The sequence below is a fragment of the Cetorhinus maximus genome, chromosome 6, assembly GCF_964194155.1.
Source record: "Cetorhinus maximus chromosome 6, sCetMax3.hap1.1, whole genome shotgun sequence".
In the NCBI taxonomy this organism is placed as follows: domain Eukaryota; kingdom Metazoa; phylum Chordata; class Chondrichthyes; order Lamniformes; family Cetorhinidae; genus Cetorhinus; species Cetorhinus maximus.
Window position 1 is genome coordinate 95,032,260 of NC_135884.1, and position 26,237 is coordinate 95,058,496.

Consider the following 26,237-nt stretch of genomic DNA (forward strand, 5'->3'; position numbering starts at 1 on the left):
GAGGAGCAGAGGTATCTTGGAGGGCTGTGGTGTTGGAGGAGATTACAGGGATATGGACAGCGAGACCATAGAGGGATTTGAAACAAATGATGAGAATTTTAAACTCAAGATATTGCTTGACTGGGAGTCAATGCAGGTCAGCGAACACAAGGGTGAAAGGGAAACAACACCTGGTGCAAATTTAAGACACGGGCAGCAGAGTTTTGGATAATTTCAAGCTTATGGATGGTAGAATATGGGAGACCAGCCAGGCATGCATTGGAATAGTCAAGTCTAGAGGTAACTAAGGCATTAATGAAGGTTTCAGCAGCAGTTAAAGGTGTGATAAAGTCAGGTGATGTCAAAACTAAGGTGGTCTTAGTGATGGCACGAATATGAAGTCGGAAACTCACCTCAGGGTCAAATGCAACACCAAGATTCCGAACAGACTAGGTTAATCACAGACTGTTGCCAGGGAAAGGGATGAAATCAGTATCTAGTGAAAGGAGTTTGGAAAGGAGACCAAAAATGATGGCTTCAGTCTCCTAATATTTAAGTGGAGGAAATTTCTGCTCATCCAATACTGAATGTTGGATAAACAGTCTGATAATTTAACAACTGCGGAGGAGTCAAGAGAAATGATGCTGAGGTAGAGCTGGGTGTCATCAGTGTACACGTGAATTCGGATGAAGTCATCGAGGGACAGCATGTAGATGAGAAATAGGAGCGGGATAAGGATAGATCTTTGAGGGACACCAGAGGTAACAGCACAGAAGCATTTCAAAAGAGGACAGAGAAGTAGGGAGATGGAGAGATTTTGGAGGCATTTACAGAGCTTAGGGCCAAGGCAACTGAAAGAATGACCACCAGAGGAGTAATTAAAAATCCAGAAGCTCAAGAGGCCAGAATTGGAAGGGTCCAGATGCCTCAGAGGTTTGTGGGCTAGAGGAGATTACATAGCTAGAAAGGGGGCAAGGACATGTTGGGATTTAAAAACAAATTGACGTATTGTCAGACAGGGAGTTGGTGAAGGTCAGCAAGCACAGTGGTGATGAGTGAATGAGATATGGAGTGAGTTAAGATATGGCAGCAGAGTTTTGTATGAGCACAAAGTTACGTGAGGTAGGAAGGGTAGAAGATGGCAGCTGGCCAGAAAAGCATTGGAATAGTCAAGGATGGAAGTAACAGCAGCAGATGAGCTGAGGGAAGGTTTAAGCTGAGTAATATTATCGAGGTGGGAGTAAGCAGTCTTGATAACTAAGTGTACAACTGGTTGGAACCACAACTTAGGGTCAAACAACACAGAGATTGAGAATGGTAACAGCGTAAAACTGTTACCAGGGATAGAAATGGTGGACAGGGTACAGATTTTTACTGGGGGCCAGAATCAATGGTTTCAGTCTTCACAATATTTAGTTGGAAGAAATTTTCACTCATTCGATATTGGCTGATGGACAAGCAGAAGGACAAATCACAGGCAGTTGAGCAGTCCACGGTGTTAGTGAGATAGAGCTGAGCATCGTCAGCAAACTTGTGTAACCTGATATTGTATTTTTGGATAATATTGGTCAGGGTTAGCATGCAGATGAGAAATAGATAGGAGCCAAGAGTAGATCCTTGAAGGACTCCAGAGTTAACAGTGTGGGAGCAGGAAGAGAAGCCATTGCAGGGGAACCGACAGCACCACACTGAGATGTCAGCTGGATTATGTGCTCAAACCTCTTGAGTGGGATTTGAAACTCTAACTTAGAGGTAAGAGTTCTATCTCTTGAGCCAAGGCTGACATTTAAATACATAAATAGTAATGCATTGTAGGTAATATTGGATTAATCTTCCTGTTTGCCTAAAGGGGAAATATCACAGCCTCCTTACACAATGCAGGTGGCAAAATGTCACATAAAATAAACAAGGTGCTTATCTTGTATTTTGTTTATTTACAGTGAGTCAGAGCAATCCAGCTAAATCCAAATACATTTACAAAGCATGAAAATAAACCCAAAAAGACTCAGAAACTTCCTGAAAGTTGGTGGGATTATAGGTCTGCAAGAACGGCTTGCTTTAATACTAAAAGGTCTAAAGGCGAAAAACCTGGTTGGGGGCATGTTCTACCATACCACTTAAGTGCATTGGGATATTTCATTATTTTAAAAGGTGTTATATAAATGTAAGTTTTACTAAATAACAACTGATCTGGCACCTTTAACATAGTTAAACCCCTCCCCCTCCCCTCCCCTCCCCAAAGGTGCTCCACTGGAGCAGAATCTGACAAAATTTAACACCGAGCCAAATAAAAAGATATTAGGACAGGTAGCCATGCAAGCTTGGTCAAAAAGTATGGTTTCAAAAAGTCATTTAAAGGAGAAGATAGGCTTAGGGAAAGTCGCGGGGCCATTCAGACTATCAGTAGCACAGTAGTGATACAACCAGTGCCTCAGCTGATAACTTACTGAACAAACTAAAAGCAGGTGGCGAGATGGAGCGCCATGAGCCAGCAGGAAGACACCTCGAGATGCTACAGAGAAGTCAAGAGTCTCGAGCCCAAACTGCCGCAGCTGCTTCAGGTCAATCTCCAGCCATGGGGCAGGTGGATGTCTGATTATCTTAATTAATGCAGGAATGCTCTCATTAATATTAATATTCAGCCACATTGTTCGGCAGAGGGCGGGACTGTGTCAGGTGTACGTTGGCGTCATGACTTATTATGTTAATGCTGGGCAGTGGAAGCAGTCGGAGTTGTACAGTAGTGGAATGTGAGTGTGGGGAGGTGAAGCTGTAGTGTAGTGATCAATACACAGCATACACACACAGAGAGAGACGGAGATGGAGAAACGCTACTTCAGTATAGCTGAGGTGCAGCAGCACACGACAATAGATTCCTGCTGGATCGTCCACGACCGGCGGGTGTACGACGTGTCAACGTTCATCCAGCGCCACCCGGGCGGCGAGCAGATGATCGTCCAGCGGGCGGGCAGGGATGTGAGCCGGGACATGGCAGGACCGCCACACCGACACAGCTCCAACGCGCAGCGCTGGCTGCAGCAGTACTACATTGGGGAACTGAGGCAGGACGGCGACCAGGAGGAGGAGGAGGAATTTGCCCAGAAAAAACAAGTAAGTCAAAGGGGGAGATAGAAAAAAATGTTTTGGGATCAGCTTTGAAAAAAGCTCCCCCCCCCCGCCCCATTCCCGAACCCTCCCAGTTATCTCTTGCAGCGCCCCCTCCAAGTGACATTTTGTGCAAAGTCATCTTTTCAAGAGAGTGAAGAAAATGAGGTGACCGCAATTTTTTTTCCCGAAAAAAGCAAGTTTGGAATGTAAAAAAACTCTCCATGTGGAACTCCAGTAGTATTAAAGTCACTGCAGAGTGAGTCACACAGCGATGGAACTAAATTGAGGAAAACTTTTTGCACAGATTCACAATTAAAATCTTTCGGCTCTGCGTAAACAGCATACCCGGAAGCTCTGGATGTTCTCTGAGGTCTACTGTGACTGACTTCTGTCCCTGTTTTTGTTTTTTTTTTAAAAAAATGCACCTGCTCCAGTACTTGGGCTGAGAGGATCAAAGCTATGTGCGTGCGGAGAAAAATACCAGAGAGGCACCTTTTTGGATGTTGTCAATCAGTGCGGATAGCTGCTTTTGAGATTATTTTCTAAAAAAAAATCGGAGCGAAAGTAAAACAGAAAAATAGCTTACCCCTGTGATACAGTGGAAAGGGGAAATTGACTTAAAGAAATACACAGTATTTCATGGCTATTATTGAGTTCCTAGGGGGAGATTTGTACCCAGGGGAGAGTGGGTTTGTGCATTGATCCCTGTCGTGGAGGAACAGGTGCAGTCGTGAGTTTCTTTTAGAGAAGGGCGTTAACCGGCAGGTTAACAACTAAACCGGTTTAGCAAGTGCAATGGGGCCCACTGTTTGCATTTTTTCGTTTTCCTCTTTCCTGCCCCCCTCCCTTTCCTTTTTGTAGGGGGGTTTGTGGGAGGGAAGATTTCAAAAAATGCATTTTTAAAGGCAATTCAGAATAAATCGGCTACACTTGGCAACATACATAAACTCTTGCCGGAGTTCTCTAGTCAGGGAGGGATTGGCCGTGTAGTCCACAGATTGTGGCCGGTCGACCTCCGAGTTGGAGTACGTCCATTCAGTTCCTCTGAAGTTGTTACCCACAGTAGTAGGTACGACACTGGAATTGCGCAGAGTTTTTTTTATAACATGTAGATGAATGAACACGTTTATCAAATTATCAAATGGCTTGGAAATGTGTCAGATTCGCAATAGCATCAGAGAATGATCTTCTGTACTGCATCATTTTATTATCATGTCTATGCCAGCTCTTTGGTAGAGCTGTCCTATTTAGTACCACTCTCCTGCTCTTTCCACATAACCCACTGATTTTTATCTTCAAGTATACATCAATTACATTTTGAAAATTGCTAATGAATCTCTTTCCAACAACCCTTCAGGCATTGGTTGCTTCTGGTTCTTTGCTGATCACATCTGTATCCTTTGGTTATCAACATCACTGTCACTGGAAACGGTTTCTACTTATTTCCTCTCACTAAATCATTCATCATTTTGAACACACACCTGCATCCCTACCCCATTCTGATCTGCCCTTCTCTGTTCTAAGAAGAACAATCCATGTTTCCACAATATCTGTACATAACTCAAGTCCCTCATCCGCTCTACCATTTTAGTAAATCACTTCTACGCACACTCTCTAAGGCTTTGACATCTTCCTTCAAGTGTAGTACCCAGAAGTGAATGCTCACTCTAACTAAGGCATAACATGTAGATGAATGAACACGCTTATCAAATTATCAAATGGCTTGGAAATGTGTATTAAACAGGAATAGTCAGATTTGCAATAGCTAAGGTAAAAAAAACCATAATGGGAGTTATGTACAGGCCTCCGAACAGTAGTCAGGATGTGGGGCACAAGATACACCAGGAGATAGAAAAGGTGTGTAAGAAAGGCAAGGTTACAGTGATCATGGGGGATTTCAATATGCAGGTAGACTGGGAAAATCAGGTTGGTAGTGGATCCCAAGAAAAGGAATTTGTGGAATGTCTACGAGATGGCTTTTTGGAGCAGCTTGTGGTGGAGCCCACTAGGGAACAGGCAATTCTAGATTTAGTGATGTGTAATGAGGCAGATTTGATGAGGGAGCTTAAGGTGAAGGAACCCTTAGGAGGAAGTGACCATAATATGATAGAATTTACCCTGCAATTTGAGAGGAAAAAGCTGGAATCAGATATAACGGTATTACAGTTGAATAAAGGCAACTACAGAGGCATGAGCGAGGAGCTGGCCAGAATTGACTGGGAGATGAGCCTACCAGGAAAGACAGTGGAACAGCAATGGCAGGAGTTTCTGGGAGTAATTTGGGAGACACAGCAAAAATTCATCCCTAGGAAGAAGAAGCATGCTAAAGGGAGGACGAGGCAACCATGGCTGACAAGGGAAGTCAGGGACAGCATAAAAGCTAAAGAGAAAGCATACAATGCGGCGAAGAGCAGTGGGAAACCAGGGGATTAGGAAGCCTACAAAGACCAACAGAGGACAACTAAAAAAGAAATAAGGAGGGACAAGATTAAATATGAGGGTAAACTAGCCAGTAATATAAAAGAAGATTGCAAGAGTTTATTTAGATATCGAAAGGGTAAGAGAGAGGCAAAAGTGGACATTGGGCCGCTGGAAAATGACGCTGGAGAAGTAGTAGTGGGGAACAAAGAAATGGCGGAGGAATTGAATAGGTACTTTGCGTCAGTCTTCACAGTGGAAGACACGATTGACATCCCCAAAGTTCAAGAGAGTCAGAGGGCAGAGGTGAGTATGGTGGCCATTACCAAGGAGAAGGTGCTAGGAAAACTGAAAGGTCTGAAGGTGGATAAATCAGCAGGACCAGATGGATTACACCCCAGAGTTCTGAAGGAGAAAGCTGAAGAGATAGTGGAGGTGTTAGTGGTGATCTTTCAGGAATCACTGGAGTCAGGGAGGGTCCCAGAGGACTGGAAAATCGCTAATGTAACCCCCCTGTTTAAGAAGGAAGTGAGGCAAAAGACGGGAAATTACAGGTCAATTAGCCTGACCTCGGTCGTTGGTAAGATTTTAGAGTCCATTATTAAGGATGAGATTTCAGAATATTTGAAAGTGCATGGTAAAATCGGGCAAAGTCAGCATGGTTTCATCAAGGGAGGTCATGCCTGACAAATCTGTTAGAATTCTTTGAGGAGGTAACGAGTAGGTTAGACAAAGGAGAGCCAATGGATGTTATCTACTTGGACTTCCAGAAGGCCTTTGACAAGGTGCCGCACAGGAGGCTGCTCAGTAAGATAAGAGCCCATGGTGTTAGAGGCAAAGTACTAGCATGGATAGAAGATTGGCTGTCTGGCAGGAGGCAGAGAGTGGGGATAAGTACGTCCTTCTCAGGATGGCGGCCGGTGACTAGTGGAGTTCCGCAGGGGTCAGTGTTGGGACCACAACCTTTCACTTTATACATTAATGATCATCTAGATGAAGGAACTGAGTGCATCCTGGCTAAGTTTGCAGATGATACAAAGATAGGCGGAGGGACAGGTAGTATTGAGGAGGCGGGGAGGCTGCAGAAGGATTTGGACAGGTTGGGAGAATGGGCAAAGAAGTGGCAGATGGAATACAACGTGGGGAAGTGTGAGGTCATGCACTTTGGTAGGAAGAATAGAGGCATAGACTATTTTCTAAATGGGGAGAGAATTCAGAAATCTGGAGTGCAAAGGGACTTGTGAGTCCAAGTCCAGGATTCTCTTAAGGTTAACTTGCAGGTTGACGCGGTAGTTAGGAAGGCAAGTGCGATGTTGGCATTTATTTCAAGAGGACTAGAATATAAAAGCAGGGATGTGCTGCTGAGGCTTTATAAGGCTCTGGTCAGACCACATTTAGAATATTGTGAGCAATTTTGGGCCCCGTATCTCAGGAAGGATGTGCTGGCCCTGGAGAGGGTCCAGAGGAGGTTCACGAGAATGATCCCAGGAATGAAAGGCTTAACATATGAGGAAAGTTTGAGGACTCTGGGTCTATACTCAATGGAGTTTAGAAGGATGAGGGGGAATCTGATTGAAACTTACAGAATACTGAAAGGCCTGGATAGAGTGGATATGGGGAAGATGTTTCCATTAGTAGGAAAGACTAGGACCTGAGGGTACAGCCTCAGAGTAAAGGGAAGACCTTTTAGAACAGAGATGAGGAGAAAGTTCTTTAGCCAGAGAGTGGTGAATCTATGGAATTCATTGCCACAGAAGGCTGTGGAGGCCAGGTCATTGAGTGTATTTAAGACGGAGATAGATAGGTTCTTGATTGGTAAGGGGATCAAAGGTTACGGGGAGAAGGCGGGAGAATGGGGTTGAGAAACTTATCAGCCATGATTGGATGGCGGAGCAGACTCGGGCCGAATGGCCTAATTTCTGCTCCTATGTCTTATGGTCTTATAACCAGTTTTCTAAAGGTTTGGCATGCCTTGATTGCTTTTGTACCCCCTGTCTCTATCAATAACACCAACAGTTCGCATATGCTTTTTATAAAACAGCCTTCTCAACTTGTCCTGCCATCTTCAACAAGTTGTGTGCATATGTATTCTGGTTTCTTTGCTCCTGCACCTGTTTAAAATTGTATCATTTAGCTCATAATGCGCTGCCTTGTTCTTCCTACCAAAATGTATCACTTCACATTCTTAAATTTCATCTGTCATGTCCACCCATTTCCCCAGTCTCAGTCCTCCTGGTCTGTTACTATCCTCCTCGTTGTGTTTACAGCATTTCTGAGATTCATGCCAACTGTGCCCTTTGAAATTATGCTGTAAATACCCCCAAGTCCAGGTTATTAACACCAATTAACCTACTCCAGACCCATAAAACCTGATACTTTATGGCAAGGTTTATTGTCAAGCATGCACTTTAGGTAGAGTGAGGTGGTCAAAATAAGCATATGCTGTTTTGTAATGACTGATTTATTTCTAAGAAACAACTACGTAAACTAAAAATAGGAAATAAAGCATCAAGCAAAGTTACAATGGAAAACAACTCGTGATCACTCCTGGTGTAGGAGGAGATGGGACAGTCTGCTGACTGGAAGTGACTTGTATATGGGGAGAAGTTGCTTCTGTGGGTAATGAATATATTGTGGTTGGAGGTGAGACAACATTTGTGAACAATTTTCTAAGAATATTTTTTGTACAAGGGCTCAAGTAAAGATTGTATATGGATGGGTCGTCAAAATGATGCATTTGGAGGGAATATTGAGAAGTGGGCACTTTGTAGATGCTTACCTGTTTAAACATAGAATAAGTACATTAGAAAACTCCATGAACACGAATGGCTGTGTAAACACTAATTTGTATTCCATATATTTAATAAATAAAAAAAATTCCTGCTTTATACTTGGTGCTGAATCCCTGCGAAAGGACTTTTCAGATCTTTCTGGGATGTTAAACAGAATATTTTCCCTCTTCAAGCTGCCACATGTTAGGTGTACAGGTGACTTGCCCTCATCTTATATTCTTGAGTTGGGCATGTTCTCAATGTTGAGTTGTTAAGGTCAGTTGAAATAATGAAATATAAGTCTGCCCTGCATTAATATTTTAAGATGATGCTGAATCCTTAAATTGAGAGGGATACACTGAGTTTCTGTTCGAGGCTTAGACCCTTTCTTTCAGTTATCAGCCCTTTGAGAACATATTCTGTCTAATGGTGAGGATGCCGCAATGGTTTAAAATGAAATTGCAACGAATATTTTAGCAGTAGTGTTCAGTGAACTGGTATGGTTCACAAACGTAAATTATTTCAATCTTTGCTGTGTGACTTGGGGATCTTCCCATGCATCTGCTGCCCTTGTCCTTCTAAGTGGTAGAAGTCGTGGGTTCGGAAGGTGCTGTTGAAGGAGCCTTGGGAGTTGTTGCATTGCTTCTTGTGGATGGTGTACACTGTTGGCACTGTGGATTGGTGGTGGCGGGAGTGAATGTTGGAGGTAGTAGATGGGGTGCTAATCAAGAGGGTTGCTTCGTCCTGGACGGTGTTGAGGTGCTTATGTTGTTGGAGCTGCGCTCATCCAGGCAAGTGGGGGAGTATTCCCTCGCACTCCTGATTTGTGCCTTGTAGATGGTGGCTAGCCTTTGGGAAGTCAGAAGGTGAGGGTTACTTGACAGAATTCCCAGCCTCTAACCTGTTCTTGTAGGCACAGTATTTTTATAGCTGGCCCAGTTCAATTTCTGGTCAATGGTAACCCTGAGGATCTTGATAGTGAGGATTCACTGAATGCCATTGAATGTCAAGAGGAGATAGTTAGTTAGATTTTCTCTTGTTGGAGGTGGTCATTGTCTGGCACTTGTAGTTGTTACTTGCCACTTAACATCCCAAGCCTGAATGTTGTTCCGGTCTTGCTGCATATGCACACGGACTGCTTCAATATCTGAGTCATCATGAATGGTGCTGAACATTGAACAATCATCCGCGAACATCCCCACTTCTGGCCTTATGATGAGGGGATGTCATTGATGAAGCAGCTGAAGATGGTTGTGCCTAGGACACTACCCTGAGGAACTCCTGCATTGATGTCCTGGGGCTGAGACAATTGGCCTCCAACATCCACAACCACCTTCCTTTGTGCTAGGTATGACTCCAACCAGTGCAGAGTTTTCCCCTGATTCCCATTGACTCCAGCTTTGCTATGACTCATTGATGCCACACTCAGTCAAATGCTGCCTTGATGTCAAGGGCAGTCACTCTCACTTCACCTCAGGAGTTCAGCTCTTTTGTCCATATTTGGACCAAGGCTGTAATGAGGTCAGGAGCTGAGTGGCTCTGGCAGAACCCAATTCTCTCCACATAATAACAAGAAACAGCTGAAGGCACTGGATATTGCAAAGGCCATGGGTCCTGACAACATTCTGGTGAGAGTACTGAAGATTTGTGCTCCAGAACTAGCCACGCCCCTAGTCGAGCTGTTCCAACACAGCTAACATATTGGCATCTATCCGGCAATGTGGAAAATTGCCCAGGTATGTCCTTTCCACAAAGCAGGACAAATCCAACCTTGCCAATTACCACCCCACCTGTGCACTCTCCATCAAGGTGATGGAAAGTGTCATTGACAGAGCTATCAAGCTTACTCAGCAATAACCTGCTCACTGACACAGTTTGGGTTCTTCCAGGGCCACTCAGCTTCTGGCCTCATTGCAGCCTTGGTGAATTGAACTATGATGCTGGGGACCTCAGGAGGAGGCTGAGATGGGTCATCCACTTACCAGTTCTGGCTTAAAACAGTTGCAAATGTTTCAGCTTTGTCTTGGCGCCCCCATCATTGAGGATATTTGTGGCGACTTTTCCTCCAGTTAGTTGTTCAAAGTCCACCACTATTTACAACTGGATGTGGTAGGAGTGCAGAGCTTAGATCTGATCTGTTGGTTGTTGGATCGCTTAGCTCTGTCTATCACATGCAGCTTCTGTTTTGTCATGTAGTCCGGTGTTGTAGCTTCACTGGTTGGAGTCATACCTAGTACAAAGGAAGGTGATTGTGGTTGTTGGAGGTGAATCACCTCAGTCCCAGGACATTGCTGCAGGAGTTCTTAGGTTAGTGTCCTAGGCCCAACCATCTTCAGCTGTTTCATCAATGACCTCCCTCCATCATAAGGCCAGAAATGGGGATGTTAGCTTCACCAGATTGACACCTCATTTTAGGTATACCTGATAGTGCTCCTGGCATTCCCCACTGCACTTTTCATTGAACTTCTGTTGGACTCCAGCATTGTGGGGGATTCTAAAGTATCTTTATGTCACAGGTGGATTTGTATGCAACTCACTTGCATTGGAACTATGTTGGACTTCCAAAAGTTAGGAGTCACTTGACAGGATGCGAATAGAAAAACGTGTTATATGGATGCAGAATCTCTATACGGTACGATATATCATGTGAACAGCACTGAAAGGGCTATAATTTATTGATCACCTCCAGATTCCCCAAGGGCTTTTAAGAATCAACCATGTAGGCCAGACTGGGTATAAGTTGCAGGTTCCATTCCCTGAGTTACTTGGGATTTTGTAACAAACTAACTTTCATTTTCTGCTGCTAGCCTATGAATTATTAGATTTCTGAATGAAATATGAAGTTGAGACCTCTGGGCTGTTTAACCCAGTACCATAACCATACCTGCCTTTACTATGTAAGTTTTTAAGGGAAATAAAGGGAAGTTGAGAGTTGCAATCATGACAGTTCAGTCTCAGAATTATGAGTTTGAAAGTTGTATTCAAGCTTCACTCCAGAGATTTGAGTACATGTTTCCAGGATGATATGTCAGTGCAGTACTGAGGAAATGCTGCACACTCTCAGTTGAAATGTTAAACAAAGGCCCTGATAGTCCCTTCAGGTGGCCATAGACAATACCTTGATGCTTCTTTTAAAAAAAAAACAAGGGAAGCCTCCATGTTCTAGGCAACGTCCATCCTTCAACCAACATCACAAATAGATGACCTTGGCCATGAGGTTATAGAACACAATCTGGAACCTCATGGCCTGGCATATCCCCCACTCTACCATTACCATCAAGCCAGGGGATCAACCCTGGTTCAATGAAGAGTGCAGGAGGGCATGCCAGGAGCAGCACCAAGCATACCTAAAAATGAGGTCTCAACCTGGTGAATCTATAACATGTGACTAACATGCCAAACAGTATAAGCAGCAAGTGATAGACAGAGCTAAGCGATCCCACAACCAATGGATCAAATCCAAGCTCTGCAGTCCTGCAACATCCAGTCGCGAATGGTGGTGGACAATTAAACAACTTGCTGGAGAAGGAGGCTCCACGAATATCCCCATTGTCAGTGATGGAGGAGCCCAGCACAGCAGTACAAAAGATAAGGCTGAAGCATTTGCTACAATCCGGCCAGAAGTGCCGAGTGGATGATCCGTCTCTGGAGGTCCCCAGCATCACAGATGCCAGTCTTCAGCAAATTCGATTCACTCCATCTGATATCAAGAAACGGTTGAAGGCACTGGATGCTGCAAAGGCTATGGACCCTGCCAATATTCCAGCAATAGTACTGAAGACTTGTGCTCCAGAACTTGCTGTGCCCCTAGCCAAGCTGTTCCAGTACAGCTACAACACTGGCATCTACCTGGCTATGTGGAAAGTTGCCCAGGTATGTCCTACACACACAAACAGGACGAATCCAACCCGGCCAATTACCGTGCCATCAGTCTACTCTCCATCATCAGTAAAGTAATGTAAGGGGTCATCAACAGTGCTATCAAATGGCACTTGCTTAGCAATAGCCTGCTCACTGAAGCCCAGTTTGGGTTCTGCCAGGGCCACTCAGCTCCTGACATCATTATAGCCTTGGTTCAAACATGGACAAAAGAGCTGAACTCCAGAGGTGAGGTGAGAGTAACTGCCCTGGACATCAAGGCAGCATTTGATTGAGTGTGGCATTAGGGAGCCCAAGCAAAACTGGAGTCGATGGGAATCGGTGGGGGGGCGAGCTCTCCGCTGGTTGGAGTCTTACCTAGCAGAAAGGAAGATGGTTGTGGTTGTTGGAGGATAATCTTCTCAGTTCCAGGACATTACTGCAGGAGTTCCTCAGGATCTTCACGTCCCACCATCTTCAGCTGCTTCATCAATGACCTTCCTTCCATCATAAGGTCAGAAGTGGGAATGCTCACAGATGATTGCACCATGTTCAGCACCATTCAGGACTCATACTGAAGCAGTCCATGTCCAAATGCAGCAAGACCTGGACAATATCCAGAATTTGGCTGACAAGTGGAAAATAACATTCACAAGTGTCAGGCAATGACCATCTCCAACAAGAGAGAATCCATCCATCACCCCTTGATGTTCAATGGCATTACCATCACGGAATCCCCCACTATCAACATCCTGGGGGGGGTCACCATTGACCAGAAACTGAACTGGACTAGCCATATAAATACTGTGGCTACAAGAGCAGATCAGAGGCTAGGAATCGTGTGACAAATAACTCATTTCCTGACACCCCAAAACCTGTCCACCATCTACAAGTCACAAGTCAGGAGTGTGATGGAATACTCCCTGCTTGCTTGGATGAGTGCAGCTCCCACAACACTCAAGAAGCTTGACGCCATTCAGGACAAAGTAGCCTGCTTGATTGGCATCCCATCAACAAACACTCACTCCCTCCACCACCGGTGCATAGTAGTAGCAGTATGTATCATCTACAAGATGCACTGCAGGAATTCACTAAGGTTCCTTTAACAGCACCTGCCAAACCCACGACCACTACCACCTAGAAGGACAAGGGCAGATAGATGGGAACACGACCACCTGGAAGATCTTCTCCAAGTCGCTCACCATCCTGACTCGGAAATGTATCGCCATTCCTTCACCGTCACTGGGTCAAAATCCTGAAACTCTCTCCCTCCCTAACAGCACTGTGGGTGTATCTACACCACATGGACTGCAGTGGTTTAAGAAGGCAGCTCACCACCACCTTCTCGAGAGCAATTTGGGTTAGGCAATAAATGCTGGCCCAGCCAGCAAAGCCCACATCCCATAAATGAATAAAAAGAAAAACCCCTTATCACATTACAATAATGACTACACTTCAGAAGAATTTCACTGTCATAGGTGCCATGTAATGCAAGCTACCTAAAGATCATCGCTGTTTTATGGATTGTTTGAAATTGAGTGGCTGTTAATAAATTAGAATGGTTAAATCTATTTTTATTTTCTCTTTTCCCACCTGACCACTGCCACCACCACTTTGTATACAGTTGTTATTCGCTATGTTAGTCATACCATTGGCTCCTGATTGTTTGGAGTCGTAATTAATAAACTTCGAAAGCTTTGAACTGCTTGCTTCAAAGGGTAAGATGCTCCTTAAAAATCACCCCATTGATTCGCTTGATTTCTGAGAGAGTTGTATATATCTTGATTCACTTCTATTTCTGGAGAATTGATTATTCTATGGAGATGGATTGAGATCAGGCATTGGTTTGAAGAGGTTCAGTATATCTGCATGTGCTTATGAGTTTAGCATTCTTCTGGAAAACTAATGGTGCATTTTTACCCTGTTAGAACCATTGAATTGAGGGACCTCTCCATAAGCTGCTCTCTCTAATCCCAGGATCTAGGATTGTCAGCATTGTACTCATGAAAAGTTGGACTATTGAAATGAGGTTAGCTGTTCAGGTTTAATGTGGACAGCTTTTTCAGTGGGTACTAATAATGGAGGCTTACAGAGAAGCAATTTAAAAGAATAAGTGTATGCAATGAAGTTATTCTCTTAAAATAGGGTATGACGTTTAATTGTATTTACAAAGTGTCTTTATGACCTAAACTGCAGGGCGTCTCTTCATATTTGTGCTGCAGGAGGAAGGCACATGAGTGACTGGCTGCGAAAGAGGCTGGTAGTCTGCTTCAGCGGCTTTTTTTTGCTTCATTGGTCAACTAAAAGGACCATTGTGGGTGCTAGTAGTTTGTTAGAGTTCACCTGGGTCCGAGTTGCTGTTGCAGCATGCATGTTTATGTGCTGCTTGTAGTCTGGAGCTATGGGTAGTGATAGTAGAAACTCCAACGTTCTTTCCATCTGACTCCATTACTGACCAGGAATCTCTCCCACTCATGCTGTCTGCCATTGGAATGTGTTGGAAGGATTTGCAGGTTGATATTCAACCCATTTGGCCGTGTCATGAACACTCCTTCCTTGGCCATTAAGTCCTCAGGTGGGACTTGCTCCCAGAACTTCTGGTTCAGGCAGGAACACTACCCACTGCACCAGAAGATCTGTCCAACACTTTGGGAGCCATCAGCAAATACTTTTCCTCCTGAATCCCTGAGTACCCAAACCTCAACACCCAGCCAAGTTACTTGCTCCTTTCCTCTGGCTAGCATTTCTGGCTGTAGTGTGTGGATTAAGTAGACACTGCCTTTTTTGAGGGGGTGGTTGTGGGTTTGAAGCTGCAGGAGTGCATTATCTGCCAAAGCTTCTTAACCTGTATGCTTTGGAAATTTTGTCTTGGCACTAAGCGTTTCTCCTTGTTAATGATGGAACCATAGAAAAGTTACGGTGCAGAAAGGCCATTCAGCCCATGTCTGTGTGCTGGCCAGAAAAGGAAACTAGCCACTCATTTTCACTTTCCAGCACCTGGTCTGTAGCCTTGCAGATTACAGCGTTTCAGATGCAGATCCAAATAACTTTTAAATGAGTTGAGCGCTTCAGTCTCAACAATCAATTTAGGCAGTGAATTCCAGATGCCCAACACCCTCTGGGTGAAAAGATTTTTCCGTGTCCCCTCTAATCCTTCTACCAATCGCCTTAAATCTATAGTAACGATATCAGTAATGTTCCAGAGGCATATCTTGGACTCAGACACGAATATTGCCATCATGTTGCATGTCCTGTGCTAGACTGAAAATTTTTAACTAAAGTGCAAGATGTACGTGAATCTGTTTAAAACAGAACAAAGCTAGTGTGTTTCAGTGGTCTGAGACAAGCTGGTCTCATGGTCATCATTACTGAGACTGAATGCTGTTTTTGCTGAAAGAAGGGTCACTTTCAGGCTATGTGTCACAGCAAAAAACTTTGCTTACAGAATAACCAAAAAAAACAAACAAGCCTTTAAAAGGTGGCAAAATCCATGAAATAGAGGATATTGATGACATTGAGATGCCTTTCCCTGGGGTGACCCAGGAACCAAGCAGAAGCTACAGGAGTGCTGATATCCTAGTAGAGGGAAATGAGAGTTAGGCACAGGTGCAGCCATTTCAGTTCTTTCTGATGCTGAACTGTGATCGGAGAAATTCCCTTCAGCTGCCATGCAAAAACCTACGTGGGCTAGGAGTTATGGAACTCAAGGTCACAGGACAACTGAATTCAACCCTTCAGTATAGAGAGAGAAAAATCAATGATACCTTTATATGTGATCGTAAACCAGGGTTGTTCACTCTTAAGCAGGAAAGTCTGTGCTGACTTGCATCTGATTTGCAGAGTAGAGAAACTGTAAAGCCAAGAAAATCAACCTAAATCTTCAGCTCTGAACTTCCACAGCAGTTCATGGGACTGGGAAAGCTGAAGACAGCTTACCACATCACTCTGCACCCTGAAATGAAGCCAGTGTGCCTGCTTACACTTAAAAAAAATTTCCTTATCTGCTCCTGCCAAAGGAAATTGACTCTGTTGAAGTATGGTGGTGTTTCACCTGTGACAGAAGCAGCAAGCTGGTGCTCAGGGATGGCCCCAGTGCCAAAACCCAATGGATCTATCCAAATCTGTGTAGATCTTATAGGGCTGAACAAAGCAGTTGAATGCAAAGTACATCTTTTGTCATCTGGACGAGAGCTTAGCAAAATTGGGAGAGAGTTCAATCTTCACAAAGCTGCACATTGTGGTTTTTTTGGAACTACCCCATGATGAAGAGTCTAAGTTTCTCACAGCCTTTACACCTTTTTGGGAGGTTTTGTTTTAACAGACTATCCTTCAGCATCACATCAACGCCAGAAATCATCTGGAGGGTAATGGCAAGTATCCTAGAAGAACTAGCTGGAGTTGTATGTCACATGGATCATGTCCTGATCCATAGATCCACTCAGACAGAACATGACACTAGAATGTGAGCTGTGCTACAACACCTGCAGCAAGCAGGACTTGTGCTCAACAAATGTGAATTTTCGCAGCTGATAGTCAAAATTCCTTGGGCATATTGTGGAGGCATCTGGTGTCATAGCTGATTCGCAGAAGACGAGCAATTAAGGAACTTCCAGCTCCTTAGAATATGACTGAGCTCCAGAGATTCATGGGTATGATGAACCAAGTCAAAGTTCTTGTGTCTTATGTCAATGCGCCAGCTGTTACGACAAGACAATGTATGGTGCTGGGAGGAAGCACAACAGAGGTCTTTTCAGAAAATCAGAGGCTGCTGTCACCTGATGCATTAGTACACTGTGACCCAGAACTACCCACTATCATTGCTGCAGATGCATCTTCTATATGTTTGGGAGCTGTACTCTTTTTCCAATACGGATGGATGGAAAGCGTAGACTAGTTAACTATGCATCCCATTCGCTGATAAGCTGAACAGAGATGAGCAGTGATCGAGAAAGAAGCATTAGCTGCAACATGGGCTTGTGAAAAGTTTGTAGATCATGTTCTTGGTCTCCACTTCAAGGTAGAGACAGACCAGAAACCCTTAGTGACACTCTTCAATTCTAAGGAGTTAGCAAAAATGCCTCCATCAGTACATCAATTCAGACTGAGGATGATGAGGTTTGAATCAAAGACAGAATATGTTCTGGGAAAACAGCAGATGTGTTCTGTCCTGAATACCAGTGCTAGACCCGAAGAGGGTAATAGTCTTTGAAGAGGTAGAAATCTTTGCATCGACAACAACCACAACTCTACCAGCAACAACTCATTGACTGAATGAAATTAGAGATGCACAGAAATCTGAAGAATGTGTGCTCAGGTCAGAGTACTGAATCAAGGATGGCCAGCATACATGCCCCATAATCCCATCCTCAGACAGTACTAATGAACAGAGAGAGAGTGCGCCTCCGTATGATAATGATTTACTTATCTATAATGAGAGATTGGTAATTGAGAGTTCTGTGACTCAATATACTACAACAATTGTACCAAGGATGTTTGGGCATCGCTGTTTGGTGGCCAGGTCTCTCAAAGTAATTGGAAGAAATGGTATCAAGCTGTAATGCTTGTGCTATTCATTGACAAGAGAACCATTAATGTCATCTTCCTTTCCATCAGGATCATGGGAACATCATTAGACCTTTTTGAACTCAGAGCTAAAATGTTCTTGATCATGGTAAACTACTGCTCGATAGATAGAAGTCAAGCAACTGCAGGATCACACCTCTGAAGCAGTGTTTACATTGCTGAAGGAGATATTTTCAATGCATGGATTTCCAGACCTTATCTCAGACAATGGGCTACAGTTTGCCAAGCAATACCTTTTTTTAAAGCATTCACTGCATCGTATGGGTTTATCCATACCACCAGCTCACCAACATACCCTCAAGCCAATGGTGGAAGCAGAAAGAGGAGTCCGTACAATGAAAGCATTGCTGAAGAACGATGACATCTAACTTCTGAACTATCGTTCAACTCCACACCAAAATAGTTTAGCACCATGTGAACTCCCAATGGTAAGGAGGTTGCAAACTCAACCCCCTACACTCTCTCACACACCTCATTCATCCTGAGAATACAAGCTGATGAAGAAAGAGGATTAGTACTGTTCCAGTCAGATATGGAACTATGACAAACATCACATGGCACGCACCCGACCAGACCTCGAACCAGGTTGGATTTGAAACCAAGCTCGTTATGGACAAGTGATTGAACAGATGCCACATCTAGGCTCCTAGCTCATTCAAACCCAAAATGGTACTGAGACTGAACAGATGTGCGGTAGTTGCCACACAAAAGCAATCTTCTATACAGTCAAAGCAGTCATCTAAACCAACTGAACAGACCAGAGATGCTGCATTCAGAGAAAAATCCAGATGACTGGTTAACATGAATCATCTATTAATTGGCCTTCCGCTCAGCAGAACCTGAGAGATCACCACCCACAGGTCTCAAATCCCCAATCTCGTCCAAAGGAGCAGAGGATCCTTTCAGTTGGACTAGTGAAACTGCCACTGTGGTTGTCTTTCTATTTATATAAAAAAAAATTAAAGTCACACTTGGGAGATGTGGTATAAGGGGTTAATTCTAACTGTAATATGCTAATAAGACACAGTATACATCACAGGAACTGAAGGCTGCCTCATGATCTTGCTCTTTCCCGTGCAACCTCGTGGTTAAGATGCAGACATTGTTTTAGAGATGTCTCAGTAAAGTTGGTTTTTTCTTATCCCTGACTCTGTGACTATACTCTTAACACAACAAGACCAAGAATATTATAGTGGAGATCTTTGGGAACCATCTTCTCCAAGTAATCTGTTTGCCATGTTACATTTGTCATATGTCATGTCTCATTTGTATGAGAGCATAAATCAATAATTGGGGCAGGGGTGGAAAAGGGTGTCCACCTAGGAAGGGGTAAAGCCATAGAAGGATTTGAAGATGACCATAATTTAAAATTTGAGGTATTATGGGAGAACTGCAGGGTTGATCAGAACCAAGAAATTATTGTTGTGAACAGCCTGCCTGCCTTGAGATTGCCGCTGGGTGAGGGAATGGGGGTTAGTGACCAGGGAGTGCAGCTGAAGGTTTGCTTTTCAATGTTGATATGAAGGATGGCAAGACTTAACAAAGATGACATGTGGACTTGCAGGTCAACAGCAGAGATGGTAGAGTGGCAAAGCTGTGCGTTACCAGAATGCACATGCACTCTGTTCTGTGACTGCACAGAGCCCAGTTTTAAATGTTTGGAATGAGTCTGCTCTCTGGTGATGTGATGTGGTACCAGTTAGGCTGCATCACTCTAGTAGAGATTATGATGGGGTTGGGTTAGAATTCTGTAGCTCACAGGGCTTATAATATGATATATTTAGGCTAGTGAGGGGAAAATTTTTAACTCTTTCTGATCACTCTGCAGTGACTCTTTCTGGAAAGGGCACAGGTTCCCCTATTGGCTTCAGAGGAACTTGAGTACACAGCTGTTGCTTGTGAACCTGAGTCATTATGTTTAGTGATAAGAGTGGACAAGGAAGATTTAAACCTTTCATCGAAGTTATAATGGACTTCACTTCTGTTAATTAGAATTCTAACCCTCTTTATATTACAAGTATTCTTATAATAGCCTTGGCTTCTGGTGTCCTAACATTTGTCTTTTTTAATGTAACCATACTGCAAGAACAGATGGGTAGCATTTTGTGATTTTTCTGACTATCAAGATTTCTCTCTCCTGCCATCTCCCAAAGCTGGCAAAGTATGTGCAGGTCCATGGCTAATGTACCACATCATTGACCTTTCTGTATGTGGTGGTTATGGTTGCCAACTCTCCAGGAATTAAAGATTAATCTCTGGACACGGATGTGAGCAACCAGGAGAAAAATCAGAGGAAGGATTAAAAACACTTTTCATTTTTCTTTGAACATTTATTTTGTTTATTCGGGGTTGAGCAAAAGGCTATTTGACTGGATGGAGTGGTTGGAGGTGCAAGTGGTAAAACCACTTCTAGTTGTGGAACTCTTTACATTTTTAAGGCAGAAAATGAGAGTCAGCTGTCTGCAGCAGCATTTAATCTGTTGCTGAGATGCACTTTTTTTAGATAAGTCTCAGTGCCCCAGGAGGAAGTAATGCTGCATATCTTTGACTATATTGGGTAAATGTACCAAACTATTTGCTTCATATACATTTCGAGCATGGGCAAGATGCAGCCACAGAGATATTTGGATTGGTCCATAACCTCTTCTGGAGAAGATTTGCCCTGATGAGACAATGATAATTATCCCTCAGATCTTTAGGCTTTGTCATGATTAAGGGGAAAAAAATTGAAATTCAACCTGGTAGGAAGAGGATAATTTATTTTTGAAGGTATGTTCTTAATCCTAACATCTTGAATTCCGATATATCCATAACTACATTTTAAAATTGGGAATAACCCCATTGTACATGGTGAACTAGTTAGTGCTTGTTTGTATTTTGCACCAGTTCTGTTCTTGCAGAAACTGTGTGCTGAAGCTGCAAGTGTACAACTCAACAGATTATCTAGATTATGTTGGTTACTGAATTTGAAGGTTTTTAAAGTTCAAAAACTTCATTTGTTTTCCAGCAACAGCTTAGTGAGTAATTTGGAAATCTAACCAACTGATTCAGTAGTTTAAAAACAAAATCTTAGTCGAAAAATATCTTTTAAATGTTTCTGTTGGTGTACTGAGAACTAAAGCATGGGATGAGAGGGGCTATTCCTGCCATTAAGCCTGCATCTTTGCATGTGCCATCCTATTGTGGACTTCACACCATCTGTTTCATCCCCCGAGGGAACATTCTGTGCACAATACTCCCTAATCCCCAAAAGTGGTTGTGCAACACTCCAGAATAGTTATCCACCCTCGCATCTCCACTGACACCCCTGATGTAATGTTCTCACAACAACAACATCTCCATACCCTGGCATTGAAGCAGGCAGCCCTTGTGTTCTAATGGATTGCTCCAGTTTATGCAGCCAGCTGTAATCACCAACTTCTGTTTTTCAGCTGGGTATTTTCCATTTTCTGTTTGAAAGGTCTTTTTCTTTTGTGATTTCCCTTCCATTTCTCAAACTATTAATTGCTTTGATCGATTGTGGTAGTTGGAGTCCTGTGGTGGCTTTGTCCAAATGGCCATCGATGATATGTGAGTGTTGATATTAAACGCCTGTAAAGGGAGAGTATTGCATGTTCATCGGAGTCAAGCCCAGTCGTCGTAATCATCCGCATTTCTGTGGTGCTCCTCTGGCACAGAAAAACATTTTTGTCTTACAAGGGTCAACCAGTTCGCCACATTTTCATATCTCCAATTGACCCTGAAATAGCAGCCAATGAAGTACAACAAAGTCCAGGTCAGAGACCCTGATGCAGGTGGCAATTGGAGAGAAGAGCTTTAGTTTTACATAGATTAGACTGCAAATCTTCTCATCCAGGTAGTTGCTAATGTTGAACAGGTAGTTATTACTTGATATGTCTGTGTTTGCTGCCCAGCGTTGTCTCTACTGAGATCGGTAACTTGACACCAATTGTGGATCACATTGAGACTTAACTGATTTGTTTGGCTCAGTCACTGACTGCACAAACTAATTGAGCCATGTAAGAAAGCAGCAGTATACTTAGCATCAACCCTTGGTTCAACGATAGCACGCTTGCCTCTTGAATCAGCTAATTTTGGACTTGATGTCCATTCTGGTGACTTGAGCACATAATCCAGGGCTGATACCTGAGTGCAGTACTGACGGAGTACTCCACTTTCAAAGGTGCTGCCATTTAGATGTGATGTTAAACCAAACTGTTTGTGCCCTCCCAGGTGGACACAAGTGATCATCAGGGGACTTCTCTCCAGCCCAGGTTAATGTTTCTCCATCAACCAGCTAAAACAAGTTAAATGGTAGTTTATCTTGTTGCTTGTGGGACTTTATGTAGATTGGCTGCCAAATTTTCTTGCACTGCAACAGTAACTACACTTCAGAAGTACTTGTCTGTGTAGCAGTTTAGGTCATCTGGAGGTCATGAAAGATGCTAAATTCATTTCAGTTGTTTTTGCGGGAATCAGTTCCACATGCTTTCCTGTTGGGGGAGGGGGAGAGAAGTAAAACCTGTTTCTCCTGATGTTCAAACTCATTTGAAGCTTATGAATTTCAAACCTCTACCCTTTAGGCCTGTGCTCACGGCATAGAAGTATGACCTGTTGACAACTGCCTGTATATCTTGAACTGGTGGTTGAAATGCTTTAGCAGAAACCTAGGGACATTTTGCCGATGTGCCATTTTGACCAGAGAATTGCCTTATTTGCCAATACTGGTAATTGAGAAAACTCTTGAAAAAAGGATGAATGAGGTTTGCTCAAATAAGTTTCTGGAAGCCTAGAGGTCATGATTAAAGACATTGGTTATAGTGCTTCCTGAGATGTTCAGTAGAAAGCTGAGCTGTGGCTGGAGTTTATTTTTATTCATTTACGGGACAGAATTTATTACCCATCCCTAACTGCCCTTGAGAAGGTGGTGGTGAGCTGCCTTCTTGAACCACTGTAGTCCCTGTGGTGTAGGTACACCCACAGTGCTGTTAGGGAAGGAGTTCCAGGATTTTGACCCAGTGACAGTGAAGGAACGGCGATATAGTTCTAAGTCAGGATGGTGAGTGGCTTGGAGGGGAGCTTCCAGGTGGGGGTGTTCCTATGTATTTACTGCCCTTGTCCTTCTAAATGGTAGCATTTTGGGTTCGGAAGGGGCTGCCTAAGGAGCCTTGGTGAATTCCTGCAGTGCATCTTGTAGATGGTACGCACTACTGTTACTGTGTGTCAGTGGTGGAGGGAGTGAATGTTTGTGGATATGGTGCCAATCCAGTGGGCTGCTTTGTCCTGGATGGTGTCAAGCTTCTTGTGTTGTGGGAGCTGCACTCATCCAGGCAAATGGGGAGTATTCCATCACACTCCTGACTCCTGCCTTGTAGATGGTGGACAGGCATCAGGGAGTCAGGAGGTGAGTTACTCAGCCACGGGATTCCTAGCCTCTGACCTGCTCTTATAACCATAGTATTTATATGGCTAGCCTAGTTCAGTTTCTAGTCAATGGTAACCCCCGGGATATTTCCATATATAATCAAAATAAATAACATTATTGTCTTTTTAAATTGTGAGCACTATTGCCACTAGGCTTATTTAGTTTATCAATATGCTGTAGGATACATTTGTATTTAAGCTAGCTTGTATCCATATTGTAGCAAAGGCACAGAATGGGAATTCAATGGCCAAGATCAATAGCACCATTACTGACTTGAGTTGCTGAGTCCTGCAGGACAGATCTGCCAGACTGGACCAGCAGCAGGTGGTGGGAGTACCAACAACGTGAGGGAAAATCCTGCTTAACTTTGTTCTCACTGATCTACCTGTCGCAGGCGCAGGTGACCACCGAACAATACTTGCGGAGGCGAAGCCCCATTTTCACATTGACAACACTGTCCATTGTGCTGTGTGGTACTACCATCGTGTTAAATGGGATAAATTCAGAACAAATCTCCTAGCTCAGAACTGGACATCCATGAGCAGTGGGAGAATTGTGCTCAGCCACAATCTTGTAATCTCATGGACCGGCATAGCCCTCACTCTACCATTACCAACAAGCCAGGGGATCAACACTGGTTCAAGGAGGAATGGAGAGCATGCCAGGAACAGACTCAGGCATACCTAAAAAATGAGCAGCCATCCTGGTGAAGCTACATGGACTACATGCATGCAATAGACACAACACAGCAATACGACAACCAGCAAGTCAAACTAGTTCAGCAGTCCTGACATATCCAGTCATCAGTGGTGGTGGATAATTAAAACTAACCAAAAATGAGGCTTCATGAATGTCCCCATCCCCAATGATGGCAGAGTCCAGAGCCCAGCATCATAGTTCAGTTCACTCCACAGGATATCAAGAAAGGGCTGACGGGACTGGATACTGCAAAGGCAATGAGCACCGACAGCATTCTGGCGATAGTACTGAAGACTTATGCTCCAGAACTAGCCATGCCTTGAGCCAAACTGTTCCAGTACAGGTACAACACTGGCATCTGTGTGACAATGTAGAAAATTGCTCAGGCCTGTCCTGTACACAAAGCAGGATAAATCCAATCCGGCCAATCACCGCCCTATTGGTCTACTCTCCATCAGTAAAGTCACGAAGTGTGCCGTTGAAAGTGCTATAAAAGTGACACTTAGTTAACAATAATCTGCTCACTGACACTTCATTTGAGTTCTGCCAAGGTCGCTTGGCTCTGGATTTCATTTATAGCCTTGGTAAAACATGGATGAAAGAAGTGAGATGAGTGACTACTCTTGAGATCAAGGCAGCATTTGACAAAGGTGGCAATCTTATTGAATGGTGGAGCAGGCTCGAAGGGCTGAATGGATGCTCCCTCCTTGTTCGTATGTTTGCACATGTGGCATTGATCAGCCCTAGCAAATTGAAGTGAATGGGAATAGGTGGGGGGAAAGCTCTTCACTGGTTAGTCATATCTAGTGCAAAAGAAATGTTTATGGTCATTGGAGGTCTGTCATCTTAGTTTCAGTACATCACTGCAGGAGTACATCTAGGTAGGGTCCTAGGCCCAACCATATTCAGTTGCTTTGTCAATTACATTTTCTATAACAGATGATCAGAAGTGGGATGTTCGTTGATAATTGCACAGTGTTCAATAATATTCACAACTCCTCAGATTCCAAAGCAGTCCCTGTCCATATATGGCAAGACCTGGACAACATTCGGGCCTGGGCTTATAAGTGGTAAGTAACATTCATGCCAGGCAATGACAAACTCCCTCAAATGACATGCTTACCTTTCACCCTTGACATTCAACAGCATTACTGTCACTGAATCCCCCACTATCAGCAGCCTGGGTGGGTGGGGGGCGGGGAGGTTACCATTGACCAGAAACTAAACTGGGCCAGCCAAAGAAACACTGGCTACAAGAGCAGGTCAGAGGCTGGGAATTGTGCAATGGGTAGCTCACCACCTCCTGACTCCCCAATGTCTGTCTTCCATCTGCAAAGCACAAGTCATGAATGATGGAATACTCTGCATTTTCCTGCATGAGTGAGGCTCCAACAATACTTGAAGCTCGACACCATCCAGGGCAATGCAGCCCATTTGACTCTCTCAATACATCCACCATCTTAAACATTCATTCCCTCTACCATCAATGCACAGTGGCAGCAGTGTGTACTGTTACAAATTGCACTGCAGCAACTCGTCCATGTTCCTTCAACACCTTCCAAACTCACAACCTCTACCACCTAGAAGAACAAGGGCAGCAAATGCATGGAAACACTATGCATTTGCCAAGTTGCCCTACAAGTCATGCACCGCCCTGACCTGTAACTATATGACTCTTCTTTCACTGTTGCTGAGTCCCTCCTGAACAGCACTGTAGGTGTACCCCCATCAGATGGACTGCAGTGGCTCACCTCCACTTTCTCTAGGACATTTAGGGATGGACAATAAATGCTGGAGTTGCCAGTGACACTTGCATCCCAGGAATGAATATTTTTTAAAAAAACCTTTCAATATGTTCCAAGCTACTCTATCCATTGTCCCCACCAGTAACTGACAGACACCTTTACCATTGCTACTCCACACTGCTGTTCTTAATCTCAAAATGGTCTCTCCAGACAACACCAGTTTAGAAGGGCAAAATCCAGAATTATCCTGCAATTTAAAATTCAAATGTACATGGTACAATTTCACATTTCACTGAAATACCAGTGGCAGCAATATACATTGTACTTTTCCAATACAGTATTACTTAACAACATGACCATTGCCTTTTAATGTAGCTATGTTTTGGGGGCAGCATTCACTGGTGCTTTTCATTTACTGTCCAATCCCAATGTTGGAGGTCCTTGTCACAGTTGTAACCTTTATTTTGCTCCCCCTGTTGGGTCTGCTTCACAATTGCAGAACGTTAACAAAGCAGATACTTAAGTTGTTTACAGCGCCCTTGAAAATTGGGCGTCCATATATTAAAATACCCTTTATCACAAAGATGGTGTCCATAAAAGAATCTATTGTTTGACTTTTCACAAACTGTTTCTTTCATTCTTGGCTGTTGG

At 43.7% G+C, this 26,237-nt stretch overlaps 1 protein-coding gene across 1 annotated transcript in view; it reads left to right on the forward strand.

The window, feature by feature from the left end:
- Positions 1-2,690: 2,690 nt before the first annotated feature.
- The window catches only part of fa2h (fatty acid 2-hydroxylase), a 106,500-nt gene continuing 82,953 nt past the window's right edge, over positions 2,691-26,237 (forward strand). Inside the window, exon 1 of the mRNA XM_078544108.1 lies at positions 2,691-3,090. Within this exon, the coding sequence (XP_078400234.1) occupies positions 2,800-3,090 (291 nt within the window). The 5' untranslated portion in view covers positions 2,691-2,799. The remainder of the gene's footprint in view (positions 3,091-26,237) is intronic.